Raw genomic sequence first — 27,806 nt, 5'->3', positions numbered from 1 at the left:
AAAATATAAAGCAGACTGTGGCTTAACCCCTTCCCCGGCAGAAACGTGTATACACGGTTTCACAAAATGTTCTTTTTTCAGTCGGCGACGAGTATACTCGTCTAAAAACTTTTCCTTCAAAAACCAGCTACATACGTACCATTCTAAATAATTTCATGTAGAAACTTTCTAAGGAAATACTATTCTTAACCACAAAAATGGGAAGAAAAAATAATTACAAACTGTTTTCATAACCAGCATCAAAAATACTATATAGAACCAAAATAAAAAAATTAGTCTGAAAAAGAAACGTTTTTAACAAAAAAATTGTTGAGGAAGGGGTTGTTAATACACCTACCTTGCTGAACATTATAGCTGAGCCGAGCCTGCCTTCGACATGTGCAGAACACTTACACCAGACTACAGTTGGGCAGAGTCCTCTAACACACTGAGTGTGCTGTAGCGTATTGGTCGTTTACCCCCTTGACTGTGTAGCTGTGGCTCGCTGCGCCACAAGAGAGCCTCTTACCATATGTCACTAATCCAGGAAAAGATTGATTGATTGATTTTAAAATATATTTTTATTGATTTCAGAGAGGAAAGGAGAGGGAGAAACACCCATTATGAGAGAGAATTATTAATTGGCTGCCTCCTGCTTCCACCCTTCCCCCCGCCCTACTGGGAATTGAGCCTGCAACCCAGGCATATGCCCTAGACCGGAATTGAACCTGGGACTCTTCAGTTCACAGGCCGGTGCGCTGTCCACTGAGCCAAATCAGCTAGGGCTAATCCAAGAAAGATTTAAAAGAAAAATTCAAAGTACAGTTTCTACTGAATGTGTATCACTTTTGTACCATCATAAAGTCAAAATATACTAAGTCAAACCATCCTAAGTCGGGGGACTGTCTGTATTTAGAAATCATTCTTTAAAATATAAATAATGTATTTCACAAAAATAACCTTATCATCAATAGCAATGACAATAAAACTTTATTAAGTGCTTACTATACTATATCATAGGCTTAATATACATGCTTTTGTTGACTTCTTTATGAAACCTTGTAAGGAAATGAAGAGGAGGGAAATGACCTCAGAGGTTGGTTTTTCCCCAAGGTCTCACAGTCATGGCAAAACCATCCTCCAGGCAGGTGTGTCTGAGTTCCAAGACCACCCTGTTTATCACTGTGCTGTGTCATCTGTCCCTGAGATGTCAGTGAGGGGGACCAAAACACACGATTGTCAATATGCTTGGAATTCTGATTGGAAAACTTGGCTTTGATTATACATTTCATATTTGTTTTTAATTTTGAAACCTACTACTTAATCATCTGACCCTCTTGACCAAATTTCTGATACATTCCCCCAGTGGTCCCAGATTGGAGAAGGTGCAGGCCAGGCTGAGGCACAAACCTCCCCCCCCACCCCCCCGCATGAATTTTGTGCACCGGGCCACTGGTCTATAATAATAAAAGTGTAATATGCTAATTAGACCAGACATCCTTCTGGACAACCTCCTGGACAAAGCCAGGGCTGCAAGGGAAGCCTGGGTCCTGGGTGCCTGCCAGCAGCCAGAGGGAAGCCAGGTACCAGTTGCTGGAGAGAAGCCAGTGCTGGCAGCCGGAGGAAGGAAGGCCTACGCTTGCATGAATTTTGTGCACTGGGCCTCTAGTAAGATTATAACATAGTAGAGGACCTCACCGTTTGCCTAAATAAGCTTACATTTGAATTTGTAGCATCTTGGGATATCTTCACTATTGGTGAAATCTGTCTTTGTTTTCCTTCCCACCTATTTGTGTCTACAGGAGAATTTGCTAGTTCCGTGGGCTCTGTTTTGTTTCTCTCTAGAACCATAACTTCCATATTTATTAGACAACCTTTCCATCTTAGGCAGATCTCCAGTGCGGTGAGAGAGTCCTTCTCAGTCACCTAGTCAGGATTCTTGGGGGAAGCAATGATATCTGTTCATCTCACCACAGGCCACCCTTCTATTATTAGCTTGGCTGTCTACCACCTGTTTATTCTCACAGCCTGGGAATTCTGCAAGGGTTCTCCAGAGAAGCCTCTCATCTCCCCTGAAAGGACCTCCACTTGTCTTCTGAACTATACGTTTCTTTGCTCTGTCTTCACTCTCAGTCTCATCAGGTTACTTTCTATTTCTGGGTGTTCTTTTAAAATATATGTCCCAATGATTTTATTGACAGACATATATATTTTTCTCCAGAAATGTTGGTATGAAATGGGAATTGAAGAGAAGTAATGATATATGCCCAATCTAACATCTTGACTTGGAGGTTATTTACAAAACCCATAACATTCAGACTATGTATTCCTTGTGTTTTTAGTAACTTATGCCCCTTAAAGCTCATGGTTATTTTAGAGTATATCATAGAACAAGACTCCTTCCAAAGAGTGTATAGTCCAGGAGAGAGAAAAGACAAGGATAATTCTATGGAAAACTGAGTGTTTGTGAACTCATGAAATTATGTGTTTTCCACTCTTTTGTGATATATTAAAGTTCAAAGGAAGTCATGGATTTAGATTGTGTGGAAAGTCATTTGGGAATAAGGGGCATTTTAACTGGTCCTGATAAAAGTGTAAGATTTAGAAACACAGATGATGAAAGGTAAAAACAACCAGGCGAGAGTAATAAGGAAAGTATAGAGTAGGTAGTAGAAGTATATTACTGTTTTGGAAACAACAGAGTATATAATTTGACAGAAATATAATGGGATATGTGAAGTGGAGTAGTTACAAGTTTACCAGTGAGTTCAAGTATAAGTTAAGTTTGCTATTGTTTTCTGAGATGTCTAAAATTTGTTTTTTATTGAGATCTTTTATTTTGACAGTTTGAAACTTCTTTGGAGGAACGGTAAGAACCTGTCATGCTGCTTTTATTCGTTCATGTTCACATTTAGATGATTAATCTGCTTCGAGGAGTTTTATTTCAAAAGGAACAGAAAATTGAAAGCAGAGTTTTTCATATTAGATACTAAAATATAATTTTTTTTAAAAAGTAAGAATTAGGATATCATGGAAAATGACAGAATAGGGATCTCCAGGGCTCTGTACCACCACTAAGCAACTATAAATTTGGTAAAAATTGGTCAGAATCAACTTTTTCCAAAATGTATAATCTAGTAAAAAACTCACTACAACCATGGAAGAAGATGATGAAGTCTGCCGCATTTTATGAGGAGACCACGGTGGCATTTTCAATTGCCTACTTGCCTCCTCCAGCCCCCAAATCAGAGGCGGCCCCAAAGAGGCCTCCTGCACTGGTGTCAGAGGGCACGACAGAGACCTTCTGCTAGAAGAAGTGTGGTTCAGTGTCATGACCTGTCTGACCACTTCCAGCGAGTGTTTGTTGGAAGCACTAAAAGGCATATCCTTGCCACCACTGATGAGGCTGTTGATAAGAGTTGGACCTAGCATTGGACAGACCAGAGGGCCTGGGAAAGAAGAGCTGAGCGCAGAGGTACCTGAGAAAATGAGGCTTTTCAGAGCTCTCACATATGTCGGGGAATTGAGAAATGCACACAGATGACCAATCCTGGACACGTGCAGGGAAGAACCAAGAACCAAGAAGACCCTAACCTTTGACCTGTGGCTAACCTTTAGGCAAGAACAGATGGTAAGAGGAAGAGATGTAAACAGCCTGGATAAGCATTGAAGGAGTCCTCCATCACAGAGCCTATCTGTGAGGATTGGGAGGCATTTCCCCCCTTTCTCTCTTTCGGCTCCAGCTGTGGAAGCTGACAGGCAAAACAGAAGCTCACCAATACACTGATGAAACACTTCCTGTAGTGGCCACACGTGACAAAGAATGCAGATGTTGCAAAAAATGTTTAAAAGAATCATTAAACAAACAAATAACAACCACCCCTAACAAACAGCAACAATCACCCCAATAGATGGAGGCTAACAGTGGGTAGAGCATTATTTAATAATAGATGCTGGGATAATTATTTTTTTGTTTTTAAAAGCAAACAAGAAAAAATACATTACCTTTTTCAAAAGAAATGTTTAAATGAAATTATAACTGAAGGAAGAACATATAATGAATATATTTCTGACCTCAGAATAGACAGACTTTCCTAAATAAATTGCAGAATAACAATGAAACATGTAATATGCAGCCATCAGAGATAGGAAATGGTAGTCAGGTATACAGCTTTCTTTAATAAGAAAAATGATAGTTTAATAAAAAACGAAACTCCTTGCTTTGCTGATTTTCTTATAACTTTTGTTAGGGAAAAAAATACATTGTTGAAATACAATGAAACGTAGACTAGGATCCAAGAAGTGATACTGATAATGAGAAATATATCGTTGTTCAACATATAGGACTTTAGCTAAAAGAGTTTTTAGAAAAGAAATAACATTTTAATTTGTACATTTTTCTAAAACCTTAAACTTCAAATCTGAAATAGTGTTCTTGCTCCTTGTCATTCATATTGATTCCCCAGAAATTGCTAAACTGAAATTAGAAAAATAGCTCATTTAACTTATTTTTTTAAAACCCCCTTTTCAATAGCAAATCCTTAGGAAAGACCAATTTCTTAAAAACAAACTGCTTTATTATCGCCTTATGCCCAGCAAGTGTGGCTCAGTGGTTGAGCATCAACCTATGAACCAGGAGGTCATGGTTCAATTCCAGGGCAGGGCACTTGCCTGGGTTAAGGGTTCCACCCCAGTGTGGGGTGTGCAGGTGGCAGCTGATCAACGATTTTCTCTCATCGATGTTTCTTTGATCTTTCTCTCTCTCTCTCCCTCTCTCTTCCTCTCTGAAATCAATGAAAATATATTTTAAAAAATTTCAGATAATTTGTAACAGATTTTAGATTTCTGTTAATTTACCATGAAGCATTAAGCCCATTAGCTGTTAGAATGTTGCTGTATTAATCTCCAGGAGAGTAGTGTTAGTATGTATATAGTAAGTTTCACCACAAACATTTCCAATTCAGTGTAAGAGCATCACCTAATGTTCGTTTTCCTAACTTGAAGTACAGCCCTCCTGGAGTCATTGGTTCCCTCTCCCCCGTCCCACAGGCGCAGGGCTGCCCCAGAGGACCTGGAAAAAGACAGGAGAGTCGCTAAGCCCAGCAAAGAGGTCAAACCCAAGGAAGAGAGAGGTAAGGCTGGACCGCACACTTAGATCCGCACAGCTGCGTTCGAAAGCTCACTGACTTTTTATTTCATATAGTTCTCATTTTCACTTCATAATGTTTCACAGCTTTATAATTCTTATGAGTGTGTAAGAGAGGAAAGAGCCTCCTGTATGATTTGATGAGACATTTGTTCAACAAATATTCATTAACGACTCCTATGTACCGTGTACTTGTCTGGGTCCTGAGTGTGTATGATTCCGGCTCACCGCTCCAGAAGCTAACTACAGTTCCAGTTCTGTGCAGGAGGGCTTCCTGTGAGAATCAGAGTCTCCTGTATCTGCACTGGCCAGCACAACATCAGTTTGTGAGAACTGGAAATGTGGCTGGCGAGATGGAGGCATTTAATTTTTAAGTTTAACTTTAACATAGATTTCAATGAAAATAGTCACATGGGGTTCATTATATACTTACATATATAATATATATAAATCAAGATTAATATTTTTGTCAAGATTAATATTTTACAAAATGTAAAATAATTCATATACTGAATAAAATGTGTGTTAAAATTCTTCAGTGTATTTGAATATATTCTTGATATTATATTAACTCTTCCCCACTCCTTACCACAAAAATTTGTTAAACACCTTCCTTAAGTGAATGGTAACTAATAAACTCTGGATTTTTTAAAAGCAAGAATATTTTATTCAAAGCTGTCATTCACAGTGAGGCTCTGATTCTACTGTTTTCACTATTTATGTCTATAGTGAAGATGAAAACCTCACTTATTAACTTTTCACGATAAATGCTGAGAGAAAAAAATAATATGAGTAGTCACACTATCCATTACATTAACTGCACTTATGTTTATTATAAACATGTACATTTGACTCTAAAACGGGTGGGCAAACTTTTTGACTCGAGGGCCACAATGGGTTCTTAAACTGGACCGGAGGGCCGGAACAAAAGCATGGATGGAGTGTTTGTGTGAACTAATATAAATTCAAAGTAAACATCATTACATAAAAGGGTACGGTCTTTTTTTTCAATAGTTTTATTCATTTCAAAGGGCCGAATCTGGCCCGCGGGCCATAGTTTGCCCACGGCTGCTTTAAAACATAAGACAATATCAAGATAAGGAAGATTTGCCCTGGTGGATTTGGCTCAGTGGATAGAACGTCAGCCTGTGGGCTGAAGGGTCCCGGGTTTGGTTCTGGTCAAGGGCACATGCCCAGGTTGTGGGCTGATCGCCAGTAGTGGCTTCTCTCTCATCACTGATGTTTCTATCTCTCTCTCCTTCTTCTTTCTTCTCTGAAATCAATAAAGTATATTTTAAAAAGATAAGGAAGATCTATTGCAAATATTTATGCTAAAAAGTCAGGTGGTTGCTCACTCAATATGAACTAATTGAGATAGTGTTCTAGAAAAAAATTGAGAGGTGTTAAATGCAATGAATTGGAGGCCTTCCAAGTTACACAAAACATTTATTTTAAAATGCTATGATAGAAACAGTAAAAAAACATCTTTCAATAGCATAATGGACACCTCACCTTTGGACAGAAATCTATCTAATCAGAAGTGCTTTACTTTCAGTGCCAGTAATTCCATCATGTGTTTCAGGCTGAAATCTTGTTATAGAGATTGAAGGGATAGTAAGTTGGTTGGAGAACCCAGTGCTTAATGTGTATATTGGCATTTAACAAAGCAGACAATTAAGAATATGAAGTTTACAGGATGTGGTGGAATTTGAAAAAAGAAAAGAAGAAGAAGAAGGCTGTAGACCAAATAAATAGAGGCCAAATAAAGGAGAGGTCTAGAAAAGTAAAATTTTATACCTTGCCATTGAGAAACCTGCTTTTTAAGAATTCTACTCAGGCAGATGCTGAATTTCTTAGCCAAGAAACTGTGTGGGACTGTTCAGCTTCCCCTTACAACCATGATGTCACACCACCTTCTCCTAGGAGATGACTGTCCTTATTGTCCAAACACAAAGCAAAAGAAACCAGAGGCCTGTGAGTTGCCTTTCCTCCAGATCTGTTTTATTTTTTTTTTGTTCATCTTTTTTTTTAATTTTATTTTTTATTACAAAGGGTATTACATATGTGTCCATTTTTTCCCCCCGCCCTAGACAGTCCCCTAGCCTCCCCTATTCCCCAGTGTCTTATGTCCATTGGTTATGCTTATATGCATGCATCCGTCCTTTGGTTGATCTCTTACCCCCCTACCTCCCGCCCCCGAACCCTCCCCGGCCTTCCCGATGCAGTTTGACACTCTGTTTGAGGCAGCTCTGCCTCTGTATCTATTATTGTTCAAAAGTTTATAATGGTCTCAATTATCCATGAACAGATCTGGTTTTACGGTTTCTCCTCTGCTTCCGTGTTTGGGGGCTTTGCCTTTCTTGAGACTGTGTTTGCGTCTGTCTTCTTGTTATGTCATGTTTTGGCAAAAGCCATCGCTCACAAGTGTAAATGTCACCAGGGTGTGGCCTGTGTCCATATTCCTTACTGGTCTGTTTCCGGGGAGCGAACATGTTGCCTTGGACTTCACAGGCTCTCTATCCGTTTCTTACATAACTAGATGAATGGTCATAGTAATGGTTTCATTAACATGAAACCCTGTCACTCCAGAGCTGTGAACCAGAAATCACAAATACCTCTCATTAAAGGAGTTAATTTATTTTATAACTGAATAATTAGAATTTGGGAACAACAATAAAATTTTGGCAAGGCTAAGTAGGAATGTTATTATCTGAAAGTATAAAGAATATTGTGTCTTGTTTCTAGTAACCATCTGAGGATGTCCAATATGTATCTGCTGTGTGATGATTATGATTTGCTTTTCTCACAGAATGGGAAGGAAACACAAGCATATTTTCAAAATGCAGCTTATAAACAGAGCACTTGTTTTTTTTTTCCTTCAGTTAAGATATTATACATGGAAGATATTAGTTGAGATTTCTATTCTAATTGTTTTATGAAATGTCCATTTAAAAACCTGTCTTTTGAAATGGATAATCAACCTTATGATTGTGTGATAATGTCTTTAAAAGTTAATGGTCTTTAAAAGGCTAATTTGTTTTTCTAAAATTCGCTTATTAATTATATAAATACTAAATATAGTGATACAATTAGTCCTCATGTTCCCACCGCCCAGTTTATAGGCTGGCTCATTAACAAGTGTGAATGCCTTTTCCTGTTTTAAGATGAGAAGTGTCCAGAATTAAAGCAGGAAATGGAAATGTTACTGTCAGAGGCCATTTTTCTCATCAAAAGTTTAGAAACGGACCGCGCAGAAGCTGAAGAAGCTCTGAAGCGACAACAGTCACGAAAGAAGAAGATAAACAAGAAAATTGATTATTGGTCAATCTGGAGACTTCAAGAAATGCCCATGGCTGTGCAGAAAGGTAATAATGAGGATCGTTTCATCGTACCACCATTACCTTTGTTAGGCAGGCATGAGTAATCGATTGTAGCGCGGAATAAAACATCAGCTCTGTTTGAGTGACCCTATTCCTGGGATTTTGCATCCAAACGGGTATACTTCTAATAGATGCTGTTAATGACAGTGCTTAGTGGGAAGGAATGCATTGAGCAAACCTGGACCTGCTGTCATCGGTGTTTGAAATTCCTTTGCACTCATGGGACCCAGGGGGCATGCAAACTTCCTGCTCATGCTTCATATAATGACTGTAGTGTTTGAGGACCAGAAATTGAAAGTGATTGCCAGTTAGTGGTATTGGCCACATCTTTAAACATAGTAAAACATGAGAGGGCTAAGGGATATTTCAGCGACTGCATGCAGCTACTTTGGGGAATTCAGCTGTAAGTTTTATTGGTAACTTCTAGGAGGCAATGAAACTTAAGGTGTTTCCAAGAGTCACGCAGGTAACAAATGTTTCAAAGGAAAACGCTATCTTTTAGACGCCAGAGGGAGGGACCTATGGTGAGGTATTAACCAGTCTAAAAGCATTTGATTTCTTATTCTGCAAACACTGTACCTGCCTATCAGAACATGCCTGACTATATGTGTCTTCCTGAGGCTGGAAGTTGTTTGTGCAATCAGAGGGTAAAAATGTTAATTCAGGATTTGTATGTTTTATACATAGGTTACAGTAGGGCGCTTCATAACCTGGCATTTAAACCAAGACACCTTTGAGAGAAAAGAGAGTGCTGTTATTCATTATGACTTTGGGAGAACAGCCATTAACTCAAATACTGTGTAAAAATGAACTCACACATACACCCGTTAGAATGTTATAAGTCTAAATCTGTAGTCCCCAGGGTAGGGCATACACATTTCAGGGAGTGGCAAGAAAAGATCAGAATTTTTGTTTACATTTTTTTACAGTTCCCCCCCTGATTGTGCCTGATACAGTCCCAGTATCCAGCGGTTCCTCAGGTTTGTTATTTTGGTAAAGTGAGCTACATGAAGGTTTAGTGGTTTTTTTCTCTCTTTAAAGCAGTGGTTCTCAACCTTCCTAATGCCGCGACCCTTTAATACAGTTCCTCATGTTGTGGTGACCCCCAATTTCATTGTTACAAATTGAACATAATGAAAGCATAGTGATTCATCACAAAACAGTATGTAATTATATATGTGTTTGCCGATGGTCTTAGGCGGCCCCTGTGAAAGGGTCGTTCGACCCCCAAAGGGGCAGCGACCCACAGGCTGAGAGCCACTGCTTGAAAGTGACCCTGAGGTAACAGCTTGAACTGCATCTGTTCACTTCCTCCTGTGGAAGAAGTGAAGCAGCAGGACTGGGCCCAGCGCGAGGCTGGGGTGACTTCAGTCCAGGCTGTGTCTATGCTCTTTTTCAGCCCTTTTTCTAAAGGGTTAACTATAGCCCCACTGGCACGGCTCAGTGGTTGAAGTTTGACCGATGACCCGGGAGGTCACGGTTTGATTCCTGTCAGGGCACATGCCCAGGTTGCTTGATCCCAAGTGGTGGGCGTGCAGGAGGCAGCAGATCCATGATTCTCTCTCATCATTGATGTTTCTCTCTCTCTCCCTCTCCCTTCCTCTCTGAAATCAATAAAAATATATTTTAAAGAGTTAACTCTAAAAATTATATAACCACTCTAAGCTCACGTAAGAGTAGATCTTTTTCAATGTAAAGGAATACATTTTATCTGTTAAAATTTCAAGGTAAGGAGTTGCTTAACAGCAAATATTAGAAAACAGATAAAGCACACAAAGATCCATACTTAACGAGTGTGAATCAGTAGAAATAGACAACAGAATCTTACTCAAAATGTTTTCAGATATTGGATTATACAGTAAATTATAAAATAAGTATGTTTAATATAGTTTCAAGAAATGAGAAGTTTGAAAATGAAAATAAGGACTAAGACTTTTTAAAAGCAAAAATGGAGATAAAAAAGACAATAAAAAAGAAAATTATATTACTTAATAACTCAGTGGTTGGTTAAAGGGTTTATTAGAAAAGAAAAGTAATATTAAACTGTGAAATTGAGGGAAATTACATGGGATGCATCACAGCTACTGGAGGTGGGAAACATGAATAAAATACATAAGAGCATGCAGTATGAAATGAGAAGGGATGACTATCTCACAGAAAATCATCACGGAGATTATAATGTGACACTTCACAAGATAATGACTGACTTCTTAAAACAAAGGTAGATGGTTATATATAACCCAGGGTATTGGGTGCAATAAGCAAACTTGTACTTAAACAATTATTAACTTACAAAGCATATATTTTATTTTAATCCCTTCAGTGAGAAATACAGAGCAATCGCTTTTATAATGCAATGATAAAATAACATTTTATATTTGGTGAGATTTCCAAATAAAAATTTCTGAAACAAGAATATGTCATATTTATCTATTATCAAACTCCCATTTCAAAATTTTTTGTTCTTATCATTTTTTGTCTAGAACACGAGACCTATCTGAGAGATATTCTGGAATTACGATGGCATATTGAAAATAAATCGTATAAAAAAAAACATTTAGAGGAACAAAAGGCAGCATGGGAAGAAGCTAATGGGAAGGTCCAAGCAGACATAGATTACATGAATGAACACAGTGCTCTGCTGAATTCAAAGCTGATGCAGGAAATTCAAAATCTGAGGAAATATAGTAAAAAGAAATCTCAGGTAAACGAATGAATATGCATATTATAGATTGTTACTTGGTTATAAAAAAGTATTTCAAATATAAGAAGTTAATATATCTTTAAAGGTTTCCATTTCATTGAAAATTGACCTGCTGTTTGTTTCACAGAGGAATTATTTAACTATATACCATACAGTTAATTGGTATTCATTTCAACTGCGTGGTCTTCCCTTACTGTATATTTAGGGGCATTAATAATATTTAGTCAACCTAATAATTTTTGGAGATTTAAAACAGCATGGAAATTTTTCAAGTTGTAAATAGAACTGAAGGAGAACGCAAGTAGGATGTATCAGTCAATTTCATTGTTGATGAAAATACTAGGTGTACCGGTTAATGTGGATTTTATAATCAGAGAAAACACGATAATTTTAAGAGAAACATCAAAAGTGCTTTACTCAAAATAATGTCCCTCGCTAGCTACACATTTCCCCCATCTCTCAGATAATTTGTGGATACCATCCCAATAGAACTTTTCTTGTTTTGAGGCAAACCATTCAGAGACCCAATTTTCCACTTCTTCATGTGTTTTGAAGTGCTGCTCAGAAAGTGCATGTGCCATTGATCGGAACAAGTGGTCATCTGAAGGAGCAAGGTCTGGTGAATACGGCGGGTGGGTTAATACTTCCCAGGCAAGATCTTGTAATGTGTCTTTAACTGGTTTTGAAGTGTGTGATGGTGCGTCGTCATGAAGCAAAATGCCTTTGCCATGCCTTCTGGCACATTCTGGTCGTTTTATCATCAAAGCATGATTCAAATTGATTATTTGTTGTTGGTAGCACTCAGTATTAATGGTTTCACCTGGTTTTAGAAGCTCATCATACACCACACCTTCCTGATCCCACCAAACGCAGAGCATTGTCTTCTTTCTGAAGCGATTTGGCCTTGCAGTTGATGTTGATGGTTGACCTGGATCAACCCATGATTTTGTGCATTTGGGATTCTCAAAATAAATCCATTTTTCATCGCCAGTCACACTTTGATGCAAAAAAGACTTTCTTTCATGCCGTTGAAGCAACATTTTACTGATGACTTTTCAGTATCCCATTTGTCTTTCATTCAGTTGGTGTGGCACCCATTTTCCTTCCTTTAAAATCTTTCCCATTGCTTGTAAACGATCGGAAATTGTTTGCTGTGCAATATTTAATCTTTCTGCAAGTTGTTTTTGAGTTTGACACACATCTTCATCCAATAATGCTTGTAATTGTTGGTCTTCAAAATTTTTCAGTTGACCTGGACATTCTTTGTCTTTAACACAGAAATCATCACTTTTAAAGCATTTAAACCAGTGTTCACAAGTATCTTTTTAAAAAAAATATATTTTATTGACTTTTTACAGAGAGGAAGGGAGAGAGATAGAGAATTAGCAACATTGATGAGAGAGAAACATCGATCTGCTTACTCCTGCACACCTCCTACTGGGGATGTACCCATAACCAAGGTACATGCCCTTGACTGTAATCGAACCTGGGACCCTTCAGTCCGCAGGCCGACTCTCTACCTACTGAGCCAAACCGGTTAGCACACAAGTATCTTGAAATGGAGCATGTTCATCATAAGCTTCCTGAAGTATACAATAACTTTCAGCAGCACTTTTCTTCAAAACAAAGTAATGAATTAAAACTTCCCGCAAATGCTATTTTTTTGGCACAAAATTCGACATTTTTAAATGTAAAAATATCTATGATGATAACACCATCAGCAAATTTGACATATGAATTTTTGAAGCTTGCTGTCAATACAACAAAATAGCATACATATCAAATTGCATATATATCAACATATGTGTAACTCCATCTGTTGAAAAAATCTGCATTATTAATGGGTGCACCCAGTAAAGGTTGTAATTTCACCTTTACTGAACTCATCTAATAAAGCATAACCCATGAGCCAGTAAACACCACACTAGATATAGATCCAAGAAAAGTTCACAGGCACATAGAAACGTGGCAATAATAACCTATTATTTATAGTCAAATCAGTCATTTTGCTGCTAAATATTGGAAACAACTCAGATGACCAAGAGAAAAGAAAATGGTAAATAATAAATTGTGAGATATCTGATGAAACACGGCAAGGTTATGCCAGGGAACACCCAGTAAAGGTTATCATTTAACTTTCCTATCTGTGGATGGTATTATAGAAACATACCAAGTTACTTATACCTGCCACAAAATGAACAAATTGCACTTTGTATCATATTTGCTTTTGATAATTTTTAAAGTAAATAAAGTCAAATATCACCTGTATTCCCCTCAGCAGTTCATTTTCCTCTCCAAAGACAACCTTTTCATGAAATTGTTTCTAGGCAAAATTTGTATATTTATACATATTTATGTATTTATACACAATACATAGTGTTCTTAATTCTTCAAATAGTATCAAATGTTGGGTAACTTTCTACAAATTGTTTTTTATTCTGACATTGTTTTAGAGATCAAGCAACGGTTGATACATATACTAGCAGGTCAACTTCATTCATTTTACTTGCCATGTTTCATCAAACAAATATCTCACAATTTATTATTTACCATTTTCTTTTCTCTTGGTCATCTGAGTTGTTTCCATTATTTAGCAGCAAAAAATAACTGACTTGACTATAAATAATGGGCTATTATTGCCATGTTTCTATGTGTCTGTAAACTTTTCTTGGATCTATATCTAGTGTGGTGTTTACTGGCTCATGGCTAATGCTTTATTAGATGAGTTCAGTTGCTCTCCAAAGAGTCTCTAGCAGTTTATATTACCGGCATCGTAGCGGGGCTGGCGATTCAACATGGGCAAGAATTCTAGTGCGATCCTCCTTTCATGTCTAGTTGGATGGAGATGTGTCAGGCTACAGGCCCTACCCCAGTTTCTCTTTTCTCACCGTGTTTCTCATGGGAGGGAGGGAGGATCCTTGACTGTGTTCTGGGAGACCTCCTTGAGGCGGACTGACCCAGCCTTTCACACTCAGCCACTGCCTAGATCTCCACTACCCGGGACTGGTGGCTGCAGCACCCACTTCCACTTCACAGCAGTCCCGACTGAACCCCGACCCCCACTGTAGCACCTCACGGTTTTGTCAATGTTGTTATTGTTGTATTTTAGAATGTCTCAGTAGGTGTGTGCATTGGTGTCCCTTTAATCGCCTGGTGTGTTTTTCCCCCGGTAGTGGACAAAGGCCTGTGCAAGGCAGGGGAAGCTGGGTGGTAGGCAGCTGGGAGAGCAGGTTTGCAAACCAAATGAGAAGAAAACTAGAAAAGGCACCCTGGCAGGATGGGAAAATCACAGCCTTTGTGTAGAGCCCGTGAGGGTTAGTGTGATGGTTAGTTTTTTATTTTTACTTTTTTTATTTTTAGTTTTTGGTCTACTTGGTTGGGCCAGGTGGCCAGATATTTTATGGTTGAACATGAATCTGCATGTTTGCATGAAGGTGTGTTGTGGATGAGAGTAACATTTAAATCAGTGGCTTGAATTGAGCAGCCTGCCCTCCATGACATGAATGGGCCTTTCCAGTTACTAGAACAGTGGCTGACCTCCTTTTAGCGAGAAAGGATTTGCCAGCAGTCACCTTCAGACCTGGATTGCACCTTTTCCCCGCACCTCTAGTGCGTTGGCTTATCCTGCAGATAACTTGATTCCCGTCAGGGGAACCCAAATTACGGGTTCGAACTCTAGTTGGTGTATGTAAGGGAGGCAACCAATCAATGTTTCTCCTCCGCCTCCCATCCGTGTCTCCCTCCCTCCCTCCCTCTCTCTGTCTCTCTGTCTCTTCATCCTGTTGCTTCAGTTTCCGTGGAGGACCCAGGATAGTACAGCCACAATTAATGCAGTGATTGCCTTGCCGTTCTTTCCTTGTCATTGTGTCACTCATTGCATCTTAAATTCCTGGAAAAGAGTCTGATTACCTGGCTTTGGGTCAGCTGACCCCCTTCTTGCTATTACAGGGATCAAAGTGAGTGAGAGTCTGGCCCTCTTGGCTTTTGTAGAGGGGACAGGGACTGTGTTTAAACCGTCCACTGTGGTAGAAGACACAGGGGAAGGTATTGCTCTGTAATGAAATTGAGGTGCTGTGAAGAAGGGTTACAGATGTCATGCAACCCAAATATGAAACCCTCTGCTGTAAAGGGAGCAGACATCTTACAAATAAGTGATACTTTACAAAGAAAGTGATAGGGAAATGCATTTTTCTTTCATAGTGTGAGAATAACTGACAAAACTCAAAAATGAGAAGCAGAATTATGAACACGGGGAGACCCAAATGACTCCTCAGAGAGCAATACAAGTATGTGCATAGATACTGCAGGAAAGTAAGCCAGAATAGTGTTTCAGGAACAGGTTCAAAAGCTTGAGTCCATGTGTTTGAACCCCTAGACTTTAGGTCTCTCTTTAACCTTTGTGCCTCAGTTCACGTATAAAATTACTGTGATAACAACAGTGCCTGCATCACCAGTTCCATGTGCACATGAAATCAATATGTGGAAATGCCTAGAATAGAACTTTCCATATATTAATAGTTCTGATTAGAAGTAGAAGATAATCTGGATGTGAAATAATAAAAGGAAAGGCAACAGATTTTCATGACGTAGGGTAGATCTTTACCTCTCAAATGCCAGACCAGTTCCTGGCACTGATGTTGTTATAATAAATTGCCCTTTGATTCACTTAGCAAGAGTCACTCACTGGTGCTGGAAATAAAAAAATTGTAACTGATGCAAACATGTATTTCCCCCGTGTTTTCTAATTACAAAACTGTTCTTCTCCACGCTCTGTATGTGACACAATATATAAGTGAGCATACTATCCTTTGCATATAAGTATTTTATAATAACACCGAATATTCTCAAACACAAATAACATTACTTGGAACATAGTAAGAGCTTTTGAATTATGGGTAAATAATTAAATAAGTAATTGATAAATAGTTGTGTTGCAGATTAGGAAAAAGAAAGTGTTACTTATGGTTGGTCTTTTTTTTTTTTTTAATCATGTACCATAAAGTGTTCAGAGAAACTAAGTTTTAAATTAATCACGATCTTCCATTTTGCCTCTGTGTTACAAACACAGAAAGCATTCTCTCTCTTGTGCCTGAGATGTTAATTTCTATTAAACATTTATAACCTGAAAAATAAATAATTGTCCTTAGAGAATATTATGAAAAATAGAGGACATCAGATATTATTCCCAAATGTAGGAAGATAAATTACTTTAAGTAAAGTAATTGAAGCACCATGTGAAGCCCTAAGCACCATGACCTTTGACCTCTTCAACTTCAGTGACTTCTCTATCATCATCAAACTACCATCACTAATGACCAAAACTAGAAATGCTCATAGATAAACGTATTAACATAACATAAGTCCCATTTTTCATAATTTTCTATGCCTGTGAAATTTTGTCATACATTCTGACATCTTGCTTCCACTACTTAATAAATGTAAGAAGACTGAATTCATGCTAAGTATCTTCTCTGACCACAATGACATAAAACTATAAATCAGTGATAGAAGGAAACTGGGAAATTCACACATATATGGGAATTAAAGTATTTCTAAGAGAGAGAGAAAGAGAGAGGGGGGGAGAAATAACAAGGGAAATTACAAAATAGTCTGATATAAATGTGAACAAAACACAGCACATGAAAACTTATGGGATGCAGCCAGAGCAGTGTCCACAGGAAAAATTAACAGCTGTAAACATCCACATTTACTCACTATCCTAACTTTATGCCTTATGAAACTAGAAGACAGGAGCAAGCTAAACCCAAAAGCAGAACAAAGGGAATGATAAAGATTACAGTGTGGAGATAAAAATACTGTAGGTAATAGGAAAACAAGAAAGAAAATAAAAGTAATTGAAGGTTGGCTTTTTGAAAAATATAACAAAATGCACAAACATTTAGCTAGACTGATTAAGAAAAAAAACGAGAAAAGTCAAACTACTAAAATCAGAAATGATTTTACCAGTGAAATGTGTCGTTGCTCTAAGGACTGAACCAATGCCAGTTTTCTGGTTTGGTGTCAGATTGTAGGTACACAAGATACTAGCATTGGGGGAATTTGGGTGAAGGGTGCAGGAGGAGCCTCCATCCCCAACCCCCTGCCCTGTACATTTATCTGAAACTTCCTTTGGAAAAAAAAGTTAAATGAAAAAGTTAAAGTAAAAAAGTTTATTTATAATGAGAATAAAAAAATTATGTATATACCCTACACTCCCGAGCCTAAAGGAAAATCTTGTAGGAGTTACTGTTGTCTGTGCTAAATAATGAGATTTATTGCTTTTCCCAGGAGGCAACTGCCTCCTATTGGTCTACGACTTGGGGAAAGGACTCCTTGCTCCTAGTGCCTTCTATTACCCCTACCCCCACTGCTAACAGGACCTCCAGTCCTTCAGTCCTGCCTGATGACCAGGATAACCACCCTTCTCCTTAGTGTGACAGAAAGGAGAGATGGAGAGAGACAGGAGAGTGTTTATGTTACTAATTAATAAAGACAATAAAAATGGAATATTTTGACACTTATAATAAGACTAGCGGCCTGGTGCATAAATTCGTGCACATTGAAAGGAAATCAATTAGAAGAAATATTTTAATATCGCTATTTGCCCTTTCTCTATAATAGAGGTGTCAACCAAATTTACGATTGACAATGACAGGTGGAAACACACGCGTGTGATTGGCACCAGCAAGAGCTTTATATGTATTGTGCATGTGCAAGTCAACTTAGCCTTTTATATGTATATAGATAAACTTGCTTAATTAGACCTGTTTTCTGATTTAGCTAAAGTTTTTCCAGCCCAGTGAAGCACCCCAACTTCTCTTTCAGGTAATTGTCAGCAACACAGCAGTAAATATCAACACGAAGCAGATTGTTATTGTAGATCACACAGGGAGAACAAAGGGTAAAATATTTAGCTGCGGCAGTGTTTGACTATATTCTGCACAGTGAGAAAACCTGAAGTTAGTTTTTCAAGGTCCACCATTTCTTTCTTCTTTTCAGTCGGGTCAAGTTTCTAAGCTTTCTAAATCTCCATTTTCTGGCTAATGAAAAAAAAAAAGGGGGATTCCACCGTGTCTGCTGTCTGTCTACTCCGGGACTCTGTGAGGATCACATGAGATGAGGCACAGAAGACACTTCACAGACATTTGGTTAAAGTGTAAATGTTTCCACGAGGGTATAGAGGCTAGTCGCTATGGGACGTCATTATCTGCTGCCCACAGCGACCGTTTCCAGACTGGCCGGGGAGTGGGGGGAGTCACGGCAGCGTTGGTTGCGATTTGGTGGACTGTCACTCTGGGTTGGTAGCAGGGCCTGTGTCCCATTTGGGGGAAGCCAAGTGTTGCTTTGTCAGCCAGGTCCGCACTGCCATTTCTCTATAAATGGCATGTGTGCGTCATGGCAGCTCCTGCATTGAGCATCTGCTCCAGGCGTGTGTCATAGCGACTGGTCGGACAGTGGGAAGGACACTTAGCATATTAGCCTTTTATATAGATAGATAATAATGGTTATTCCTGAATGAAAAGGTTAAGGTTATTTCATTTATTTTTATCTGTGTTTTCTGACTTTTCTACAAGACAGCATTTGAACAATAAAACCAGTAAAAGGTAGCAGTTTTGTGTGGGTGACAAGGTAATGGTTTCATTTTGGTCCTGCTCACTGGAGGGCTGAAGCTGTTCTCTTCAGTAGCTTTTGTACACCCTCAGTATTCATGCCTTCAGGGGAGAGGAAACTCAGAAACTGTGCCCAACAGTAGACTGAGTATGGGAAGAAAATCAAGATGAAGAACTTTTTATTTAAATAGAAACAAAGTCTAAGGTCCTTTTTCTGCTCTGTCTTTTGTCTGATTCTTTTAATTAGCCATTATGTGCATATGTTAGCAAAATATTTTTTAATTTCTAGGTAATGGAACTATACAGACAAGTTCATGGAGAACTTCAAGATGCTATAGAAGACTGTGAAAAACTGAAATTGAAAATTATACAAAATAGAGAAGAAATGGAAAAAGATATTGAAAATGATGTAAAAAACATGGAAGCCTACAAGTAAGAATTTTTCACAAATTCTACTTATATAATTTAGAAGTAAAATATTAATTAAAATGTAATTTATATTCCTGTATGAAATTTTATATGAAAAGAAAGGAAAGAATCTAAATTACCCATATTATCTTATCAAGCTTTTATATAAATTAAAATATGTTTCTTTACAAGTGTGAGTCCATGTGTGTACAGGCTCCTAAAGCACTGTTTTTTCCTGGTGACATTTTACAACTCTTCATACATCTTGCCAAATTGTGGATGTGATACAGCAGTATAGATATCCCTGCTATCTGTGTGAAAAAGTGACTATTTAAAATTTTTTTTCAGCATGGGATATTATTTAAAACAAATTATATAGTCTTGTGCTAATTATAAACATAGCATCTAATTATCTTAATTTCTATTTATTTGATTTCTAATAAAATGTAATATTTAAAAATATGTAGACTATGTTTTGTATATACATATATATGTGATTTTTATTTTATTTTTGATATATTTATGTTTGATGATATTTCATCCAATTCCACTTGTTGTCTTTAAATTTTTTATGGTTCTGTGTATAGGAAAATTTCCTTTATTCAAATGGATCAATGATTTAGTATAGAAAAACTCATTTTATTTTTATTGAATTTATTGGGGGTAATTCTAGTTAACAAAATTATACAGGTTTCAGGTGCCCAAATCTACATGTGCTGTAGCAAAGCTCTTATTTATATACAACTAGAATTAAGTAGGCATAGCAAAATGAAGAACACGAAATTTATTTATAAACCTGTGATCTAGATAACATCCATTAATTAAGATATTTATATTTCCTCAGCCCTATGTCCATTTTAACATGTGCTTAAATATAATCTATTATTTAATATATAAATTACTTTTGTAATTCATCTGATTTGTTATATCTTCATTGTCATTTAACTAATGTATTTTCTAATTTTCATTGTGATTTCCTCTTTTACCCATGAGTTATTAAGAAATATATTTAAGAATTTTCTATGATGAATTTCTATTTTCTTCTTATTATTATTTTCCAGCTGAATTATACTTTGGTCAGGGAACATTATGTAACTTTTTAAAATTATCTTTATTGTTGAAAGAATCACAGATTTCCCATTTTGACCCCCTCTCACCTACATCCCCAGGCCTTCACCTCACTATAGTCTGCGTCCATGGGTCATGCACAAATGCATATAAATTCTTTGGTTAATTTCTTCTTTCCCCCCCTTCCCTCTGAAATTCATAAGTCTGTCTCATGCTTTTGTGTCTCTGGATCTATTTTGTTCATCAGATTATTTTGTTTATTAAATTCCACATGTTAGTGACATCATGTGACACTTGTCTTTCTCTGACTGGCTTATTTTGCTAAGCTTAATGCTCTCCAGGTCCCTCCAGGCTGTCTCAAAGGGTGAGATATCCTTCTTTACAGCTGCATAGTATTCCATTGTGTAAATGTACCACCAGTTTTAAGTTTTGATCATTAAAAATTTTTTTCCTGTATTTCCCATGTAATCATGTCACTTTTATGGGTTTCAAATAAATCTCCCAGTTTATTATTTTATTTATAACTAGAAGCCCGGTGCACAAAATTTGTGCACTTTTGGGGGAGGGTTCCCTCAGCCCGCCCTGTGCCCTCCCACAGTCTGGAAGTCCCATGATCCATCACCCTGCAGAGGGAGGCCCCACCCACCCACCGCTGCACCGCCGGCCAGGTAGCCTGGGCCTCCCTCTTTGGGGTGATCAATCACGGGGCTCCACGATCAATCACTCCAAAGAGGTAGGCTCTGCCCACCCGGCCAGGCCTCTGCAATGGTTTGCCCCTGCTAAGGGAGGCCCAACCCACCCGCTGCAGCCTGCCAGTTGATGGTCTGGGCCTCCCTCTTTGGGGTGATTGTAGAGACCCCTGATTGATTGCCCTGCTAGCCCGTGGCCTGGGCCTCCCTCTGCAGGGCGATCGTGGGGCGATGGCGGGGCCCTAGACTAATCACATCGCATCTGCCTTGGCTGGCCTGGCACCAGTGGGTGTCATAGTGTGGTCTTTCGGACTGTCGTTCCTGTATTTGTCCGTTCGGTTGATTTGCATATTACTCTTTTATTATTATCGATATCTAAAAAAAGTTGGGGTTATCTGTAGATGATAACTTTGTCACTTTCTCGCTGTACTTTTTCCATATATTAAATTAGAACAACATTGCCTAAGGAGATTTTAATATTTGGAATGTGTTTTCCACCGACCGGAGGAGAGAAAGGGTTATGGGGTTCACAGAGTAGTGCTGGTCCTTTCTGTGGGAAGTCACATAGGAACACAGAACCCCTTGGCAATGACCTCTTTCAAATGAGCCTCTTGTTATCAAGGACAGTTTCTCCCGTTTCACCTCAAAGACTGTGTGGCCCTTTCACGTTTACATCTTCTCTTTTAGTTTCTTTAAACATTTTTATCTTTATTTTACTATTTGCCATCACCATTTACTCCCCCGCCCCGTACCCTCTTCTACCTCCACCCCCTCACTTGCAGTCATGCCCCCCTTTCTCTTTTTTTTTCTTGCTTTTCTATCCCTGTACTATCCAACATATGAGTCAGAGGTCTCTCACCTGAAATCAAGTTAAACAAGTAATTTATTTTAAATAATTTACAAATGTTTTATTTTTATTAAATTTAGTGGGGTGACATTGGTTAATAAAATTATATAGGTTTCAGGTATACATTCTATAATACATCATCTGTTTCTCTTAATCCATTTACATTGGAAACAACTACTACTGGCGAATATTTCTGGCTGTTTACCTTTGATATCGAGGTGGTACTTTTCAGGAGTTGCTTTGGAATGGGAGAACTCTCAAGAATACATGAATTTCATTGATTTATATTAAGTCAGAAGCTAATTTAAATATCCCTAACTTTAATATAATTTTCCTTTCAATGTAGATAAGATCACCGCTGTGTTTTTCCCTTAGGAACCAGATGGACCAGCTTACCGTCATCTTTGATCAGTACAGAAACTTGATTCAAAATGTGAACAAAAGCATCGAGAGGAACGAGGAGGCCATGACTGTCACCCTGCAGGAAACACGGACGTCCTCAGACGAATTATCTGCCTTAACAAAAATGGTGAGTTTTCATGTTTTAAAAAACAAAATGTACTGACTTTAGTTTTGGTTTCCTATAGCCGCCTAACAAATTATCCGAATTTTAGCAGCTTCAAACAGCACTATTCATTATCTCCAAGTTTCTCGGGCCGCGGCTCAGCTGGTTGCTCTCCTGCAGGATTTCCAAGCCTGGACCCAAGGCGCCCCAGCCCTGCATTTCTTCCTGGAGGCTCCAGGACGAGTCTGTTTTCGGGCCCACTCGGTTTTGGCAGGATGCAGGTGCTATGGTTGCAGAACTGAGGCGTTTGTTTCCTTCGTGCTGGTCAGCCGGGGATCAGCCTCTGTGTTTGTTTTTCTAAATACATTTTTATTGATTTCAGAGAGGACGGGAGAGGAAGAGAGAGATAGAAACATGAGTGATGGGTGAGAATCATGGATCGGCTGCCTCCTGCACACCACCTAGTGGGGATCCAGCCCGCAACCTGGGCGTGTGCCTCAGATGGGGACACGAACCATGACCTCCTGGTTCATAGGTCAATGCTCAACCCCTGAGCCACGTGGCCCATTCTGTGCTGGTTTTCCCCTGTTGGTAGGTTTTTTCAACTTTAAACCACGAATGGGGATCAAGTCCCGTCATGTTTGGTATCACCCTGATCTTCCCTTGTGACTCGTTTTTCCTGTCTTCCTCTTCTGCCACATCTCATTTACTACAGTGAAAGGAAATAATTGTAAAAGGAAGTGATAAAATGGTAAAAAGAAATAGCAGTATCTTTAACAGGCAATAATATACACATTCTGGTTCCAATTTGCATTCCTACCTAGAGTTAAAACTGCATGTCTTTTTTGCCACTTTCTATTATCTCTCTTTAATTGTATCTGATTTAAAAAAAATAATACATAGTTATTAATGAGCTGAGCATATTTTAATGGCTTTTGGGAGGTCATTTGTATTTCCTTTTCCATGTAAAACCTGCTCATGACTTTTTCCCCTATATGTTGCGTGATTGCTTATTTTTTATTGATTTGTAGGAATTGGTTGTTTATTGATACTAAATAGTTTAAAGTTACATATTTAAAAATATTTCCCCCCTAGTCTTTTTTCATGTCTTTATAACTTCTGATGAATGAAATTTCAATGTTAATTTAGTAAAAGTTATAATAATTTTCTTTGAACTTTGTGATTTTCTGAACTTAAGAAATTTTTTCTACCTCAAAGTAAAAAAACAACAACAACAAAAAAAACCTGTGTTATAATTTTGCAAATGTTTTGAAATTTTGCTTTTCATATTTACAGAGTGCTCTTAAATGAAGCCATGTTCAAAATAACCAAAGTTGAGTTTTTTGTCATTCTATCTTTTATGTACAAGTTTGTAAATAATAAACTATCTCTTGAATTTTAGGAATGTATATTTCACTTGCCAGGTGTGAAGCAGAATCAATATGAAATTCATTTATGGGTAGGGTGTGAAGAGAAGTCTAATCTTTTTTCCTTTTTTATTGAATCTATTGGGTGACATCTATATATATAAAAGCCAGTGACCAGAAGGCTAGAACAACCGGAATGACCAGTTGCTATGATGCCCACTGTGGCCTGTCAACCAGCCCAGTCCGGGGTGGGACTGGCCTGCCAACCTCCCATGGTCCCTCCCCGCAGCTGGTCCTGTCCCCATTCGGTCCCCCCCACCCTGATTGGGGTTGGGGCCGGCTGGCCAACCACCCATGACCCCTCCTCCCCTCCAGCTCAGCCTCAGACCCTATCGGGGCAGGCTGGCTGGACCCCACCCATTATATGAATTCATGCACTAGGCCTCTAGTCCTATATAATAAAAGGGTAATATGCAAATTGACCCAACAGTGGAATGACCAGAAATGATGCAAGAGCTGCCTGCCTGGTGGTTGTGCACTTCCACAGGGGGAGCACTGCTCAGCCAGAAGCTGGCTCATGGCTGGACAATGCAGCGGCAGTGGCAGGAGCCTCTCCCACCTCCATGGCAGTGCTAAGGATGTCTGACTAATGACTTAGGCCCCAGGACTCCCAGGCTGCCAGAAGGATGTCTGACTGCCAGCTTAGGCCCGATCCCCTGGGGAGTGGGCCTAAGCCAGCAGGTGGACATCCCTTGAGGGGTCCTGGGCTATGAGAGGGCGCAGGCTGGCCTGAGGGACACCCTCTGAGTGCACAAATTTTCTTGCACTGGGCCTCTAGTTGGTTAATAAAATTATATAGGTTTCAGTTATACAAATTTGTAATACATCTTCTGTATATTGTATTAGAGGCCTGATGCATGAAATTCATGCATGGGTAGGGTCCCTAGGCCTGGCCGGCGGGATGATTGGGGGGCCCCCACTGGCACCCACATTGGCTGGCCTGGCACCACCTGCTCGCCAGACCTGTCCCCCTCTACCACCACGGTTTGCCTCCCACAGAGGAAATTGGGGAGCAGCACCAGCCCACTCACCAGCCAACCCTGACCCCTGCCACCGCTGGTTGTCTTCCTCTGCAGGGTAACTGGCGGGGCGATTGAGGGGCCCACCCTGGCACCTGCATTGGCTGGCCTGGTGCCTGTGAGGCTGGGGGCAGCTCTTGCATTGAGCGTCTACTCCTTGGTGGTCAGTGTGTGTCATAGCGACCGGTCATTCCACTGGTCTTCTGCTGTTTGGTTGATTTGAATATTAGGCTTTTATTATATAGGACTATTTGTTTACTACTAAGTCTGGTCTCCTTCCATCACTATTTACTCCCCCTTTACCCTTGCCTACCTCCCCCACCACCCTTTCTCTCTGGTAATCACCATACTGTTGTCTGTGTATATGAGGTGTATATTTTTTTCTTTATTCCTTCATCTTTTTTACCCAACTCCCAACCCCCTTCCCCTATAACAGCTGTCAGTCTGTTTTCTGTTACTCTCTTCTCTATGAGTTTGTTTATATTTTGTTAGTTTATTTGGTTCCCTAGATTTCACAAATGGTACTCTTTTTTTTCCAGCTGATGGAAAGGGAGACTGGATTCTAAAATTTAATGTGACTCGTTTTATAGCCTAGCATAAGGTCTTTCATAGAGAATGTTCTATGTGTAATACTATTTTGGAGAGACTTTTGTTGTTGTTGTTGTTGTTGTAGTGTGTGTGTGTTTGTTAATCTTCACCTGAGAGTACTTTTCTGTTGATTATTAGAGGGAATAGAAGGGAGTGGAGAGAGACACAGAGAGAGAAACTTCAATATGAGAGAGACACACATTGATTGGTTGCCTCCTGCATGCACCCTGACCAGGGCGAGGGATTGAGCCTGCAACCTAGGCACCATTCTTTTTTATATATATTTTATTGATTTTTTTACAGAGAGGAAGAGAGAGGGATAGAGAGTTAGAAACATCCATCAGTTGCCTCCTGTACACCCCCTACTGGGGATGTGCCCACAACCAAAGGTACATGTCCTTGACTGGAATCGAACCTGGGACCTTCAGTCCACAGACTGACACTTTATCCACTGAGCCAAACCGGTTAGGGCTAGAGAGACTTTTTGTACTGGGTGAGCTTTATATTAAGTCAGATACAGACATCCTTGCAAGTGGAGTCTTCAGAAAGCCACCCGCGGGTCAATTAACAATAATTCTCATGGCAGGAAGCTTTGAAAGCCTCCCAGTTTTGTTCTCCTACTTCTGGTGGCCACCTGAATGCTGGTGTTCTCCACAAATGTGGAGCGGTATTTCCCAAGGCTACCAAGGACCAAAGGAGGGAGGGATTGGAACAACTTAAAACAACACAAGGGGGACCCTCCCTCCCCCCCGCCTCCACCCCTGCCCGCCACATGGGAGTCTGTACTTGTTCTTCAGTAAATCTCCACCTTTGTCACACAAAAACAACACAAAAACAGAACACAGAGCTCATACATCTTAATAAGGTCAGGCTGGTTTTCTTGAATAAGTGCACCTCAGGTTGCTGACAGCCTTTAGTTAATCTCCATAGTTCTGAGAGTTAATTTTGACATTTTTTTTGGCCAGTTTTCTCATTACCCTTATGGAGGAGAATTTTTAGATGTTCTTACTCTGCCATTTTCATTGATGCCTGTCACTAAACTTATATCTTGGAATGTTGGACTCTTAGTTCACATTTTTCAACAGTCTTACTTTTCCTTCAGTCTTGCTCATGCTGTCAAACATGTCAACAGGTCTTTTTGGTGTACTTGGCAAGGTAATATTCTCTTTTAGCCCAAGATTATACGGACAAACTCATATTGATTATTTTAATATTTTGCATTGTTTTGCATTTAAATTTTATTTATCTGAAATTTAGTTTATAATAATGTGAGTTTAATGTGCACTAAAGAGACCACTTTAGTTTTTTAAAATAGATACTATACATTATTCCAGTTACATCATTTAAAGTAAATGATTCCTCTCTTACTGAATTCAAATACCACTTTTAAAAATACTAATTCAGACCTATTTTTCGCTCTAGTTTTTTTCCTCTGATCTTTATTACGATACCAAAAAATAAATAGTGTTTTATTCTAACGGTATTGTATGATGTTTTTAATATCTGGTAGCAAGTTTCCAACATAATTTTTTATTTTTCGTATACCTCTTGACTAGTCATCTATACTAATTTCATTTCATGCAGTTTGAAAAATAATATTTCTAGTATGCTTTGCATTAATTTTGGGTTAACATTGTATTTTATTAGGCCTTTGAATGACATGCCATGTTTTTTAATGTGGGTCTTGATTTAAACTTTTAAATAAAAATTTGTGTTTGTTTTACATAAGTCTTCCTGTTTGTATTGGATTTATTATAAAATTTCATATATTTTTTTACCAAATTTTGTAAGTATTTTCACTTTGTTTTTAAAATATGTTTTTATTGATTTTTAGATAGAGAAGAAGGGAGAGTGAGAGAGAAAAAGAAACAATGATGAGAGAGAATCATTGATCAGCTGCCTTCTGCACGTCCCCTACTGGGGATCCAGCTACAACCCAGGCATGTGCCCTGACCCAGAATCAAACCCCAGACCTCTTCGTCCATGAATGACACTCAATCTATTGAGCCACACTACCTGGGTATCACTATGTTTTTAGTAGCTTATTTCTCTTATAGATAAGAGCTATTATCTTATATTTGTACAAGGGCATTTTACCAAAGTCATTTGCTATAGTTTTGGATAGAATCTCTGGTAGATATTAAATCAGATAATCTAAATTTGTATACATGTTACCTATTCACATTCAATATTATAATAGTAACATTTGATTCCATTATTCAATTGCATTTAGCTAAACTTTCACAAAAAAATGATTAATAGTAATGTTGGCAAAGCATAAGCCATTCTTATTTGTTAGTTCAGTGGGCATGCACTTAGCATTTTATGATTTATTTTGATGTTTGCTGTTGATTTTTTATATTTGGGTAGTTCTTCCTTGTTCTAGTTTAAAAATTACAGAAACTACATAGTGAAAGTCACATGGCTGTTTGGTGA

General features: G+C 38.7%; 1 protein-coding gene across 1 annotated transcript in view; it reads left to right on the top strand.

Annotated features, from left to right (window-relative positions):
- The window catches only part of CCDC178 (coiled-coil domain containing 178), a 245,073-nt gene that overhangs the window by 34,425 nt on the left and 182,842 nt on the right, over positions 1-27,806 (top strand). Inside the window, exons 4-9 of the mRNA XM_006766397.1 lie at positions 2,826-2,848; positions 5,029-5,111; positions 8,290-8,490; positions 10,989-11,209; positions 19,109-19,251; positions 22,207-22,360. Coding sequence (XP_006766460.1) covers positions 2,826-2,848; positions 5,029-5,111; positions 8,290-8,490; positions 10,989-11,209; positions 19,109-19,251; positions 22,207-22,360 — 825 coding nt within the window. The remainder of the gene's footprint in view (positions 1-2,825; positions 2,849-5,028; positions 5,112-8,289; positions 8,491-10,988; positions 11,210-19,108; positions 19,252-22,206; positions 22,361-27,806) is intronic.

Source organism: Myotis davidii, unplaced genomic scaffold (genome assembly GCF_000327345.1).
Source record: "Myotis davidii unplaced genomic scaffold, ASM32734v1 scaffold520, whole genome shotgun sequence".
NCBI lineage: Eukaryota > Metazoa > Chordata > Mammalia > Chiroptera > Vespertilionidae > Myotis > Myotis davidii.
The sequence above is the reverse complement of the archived record's forward strand: the minus strand, read 5'-3'. Positions and strand labels throughout refer to the sequence as shown.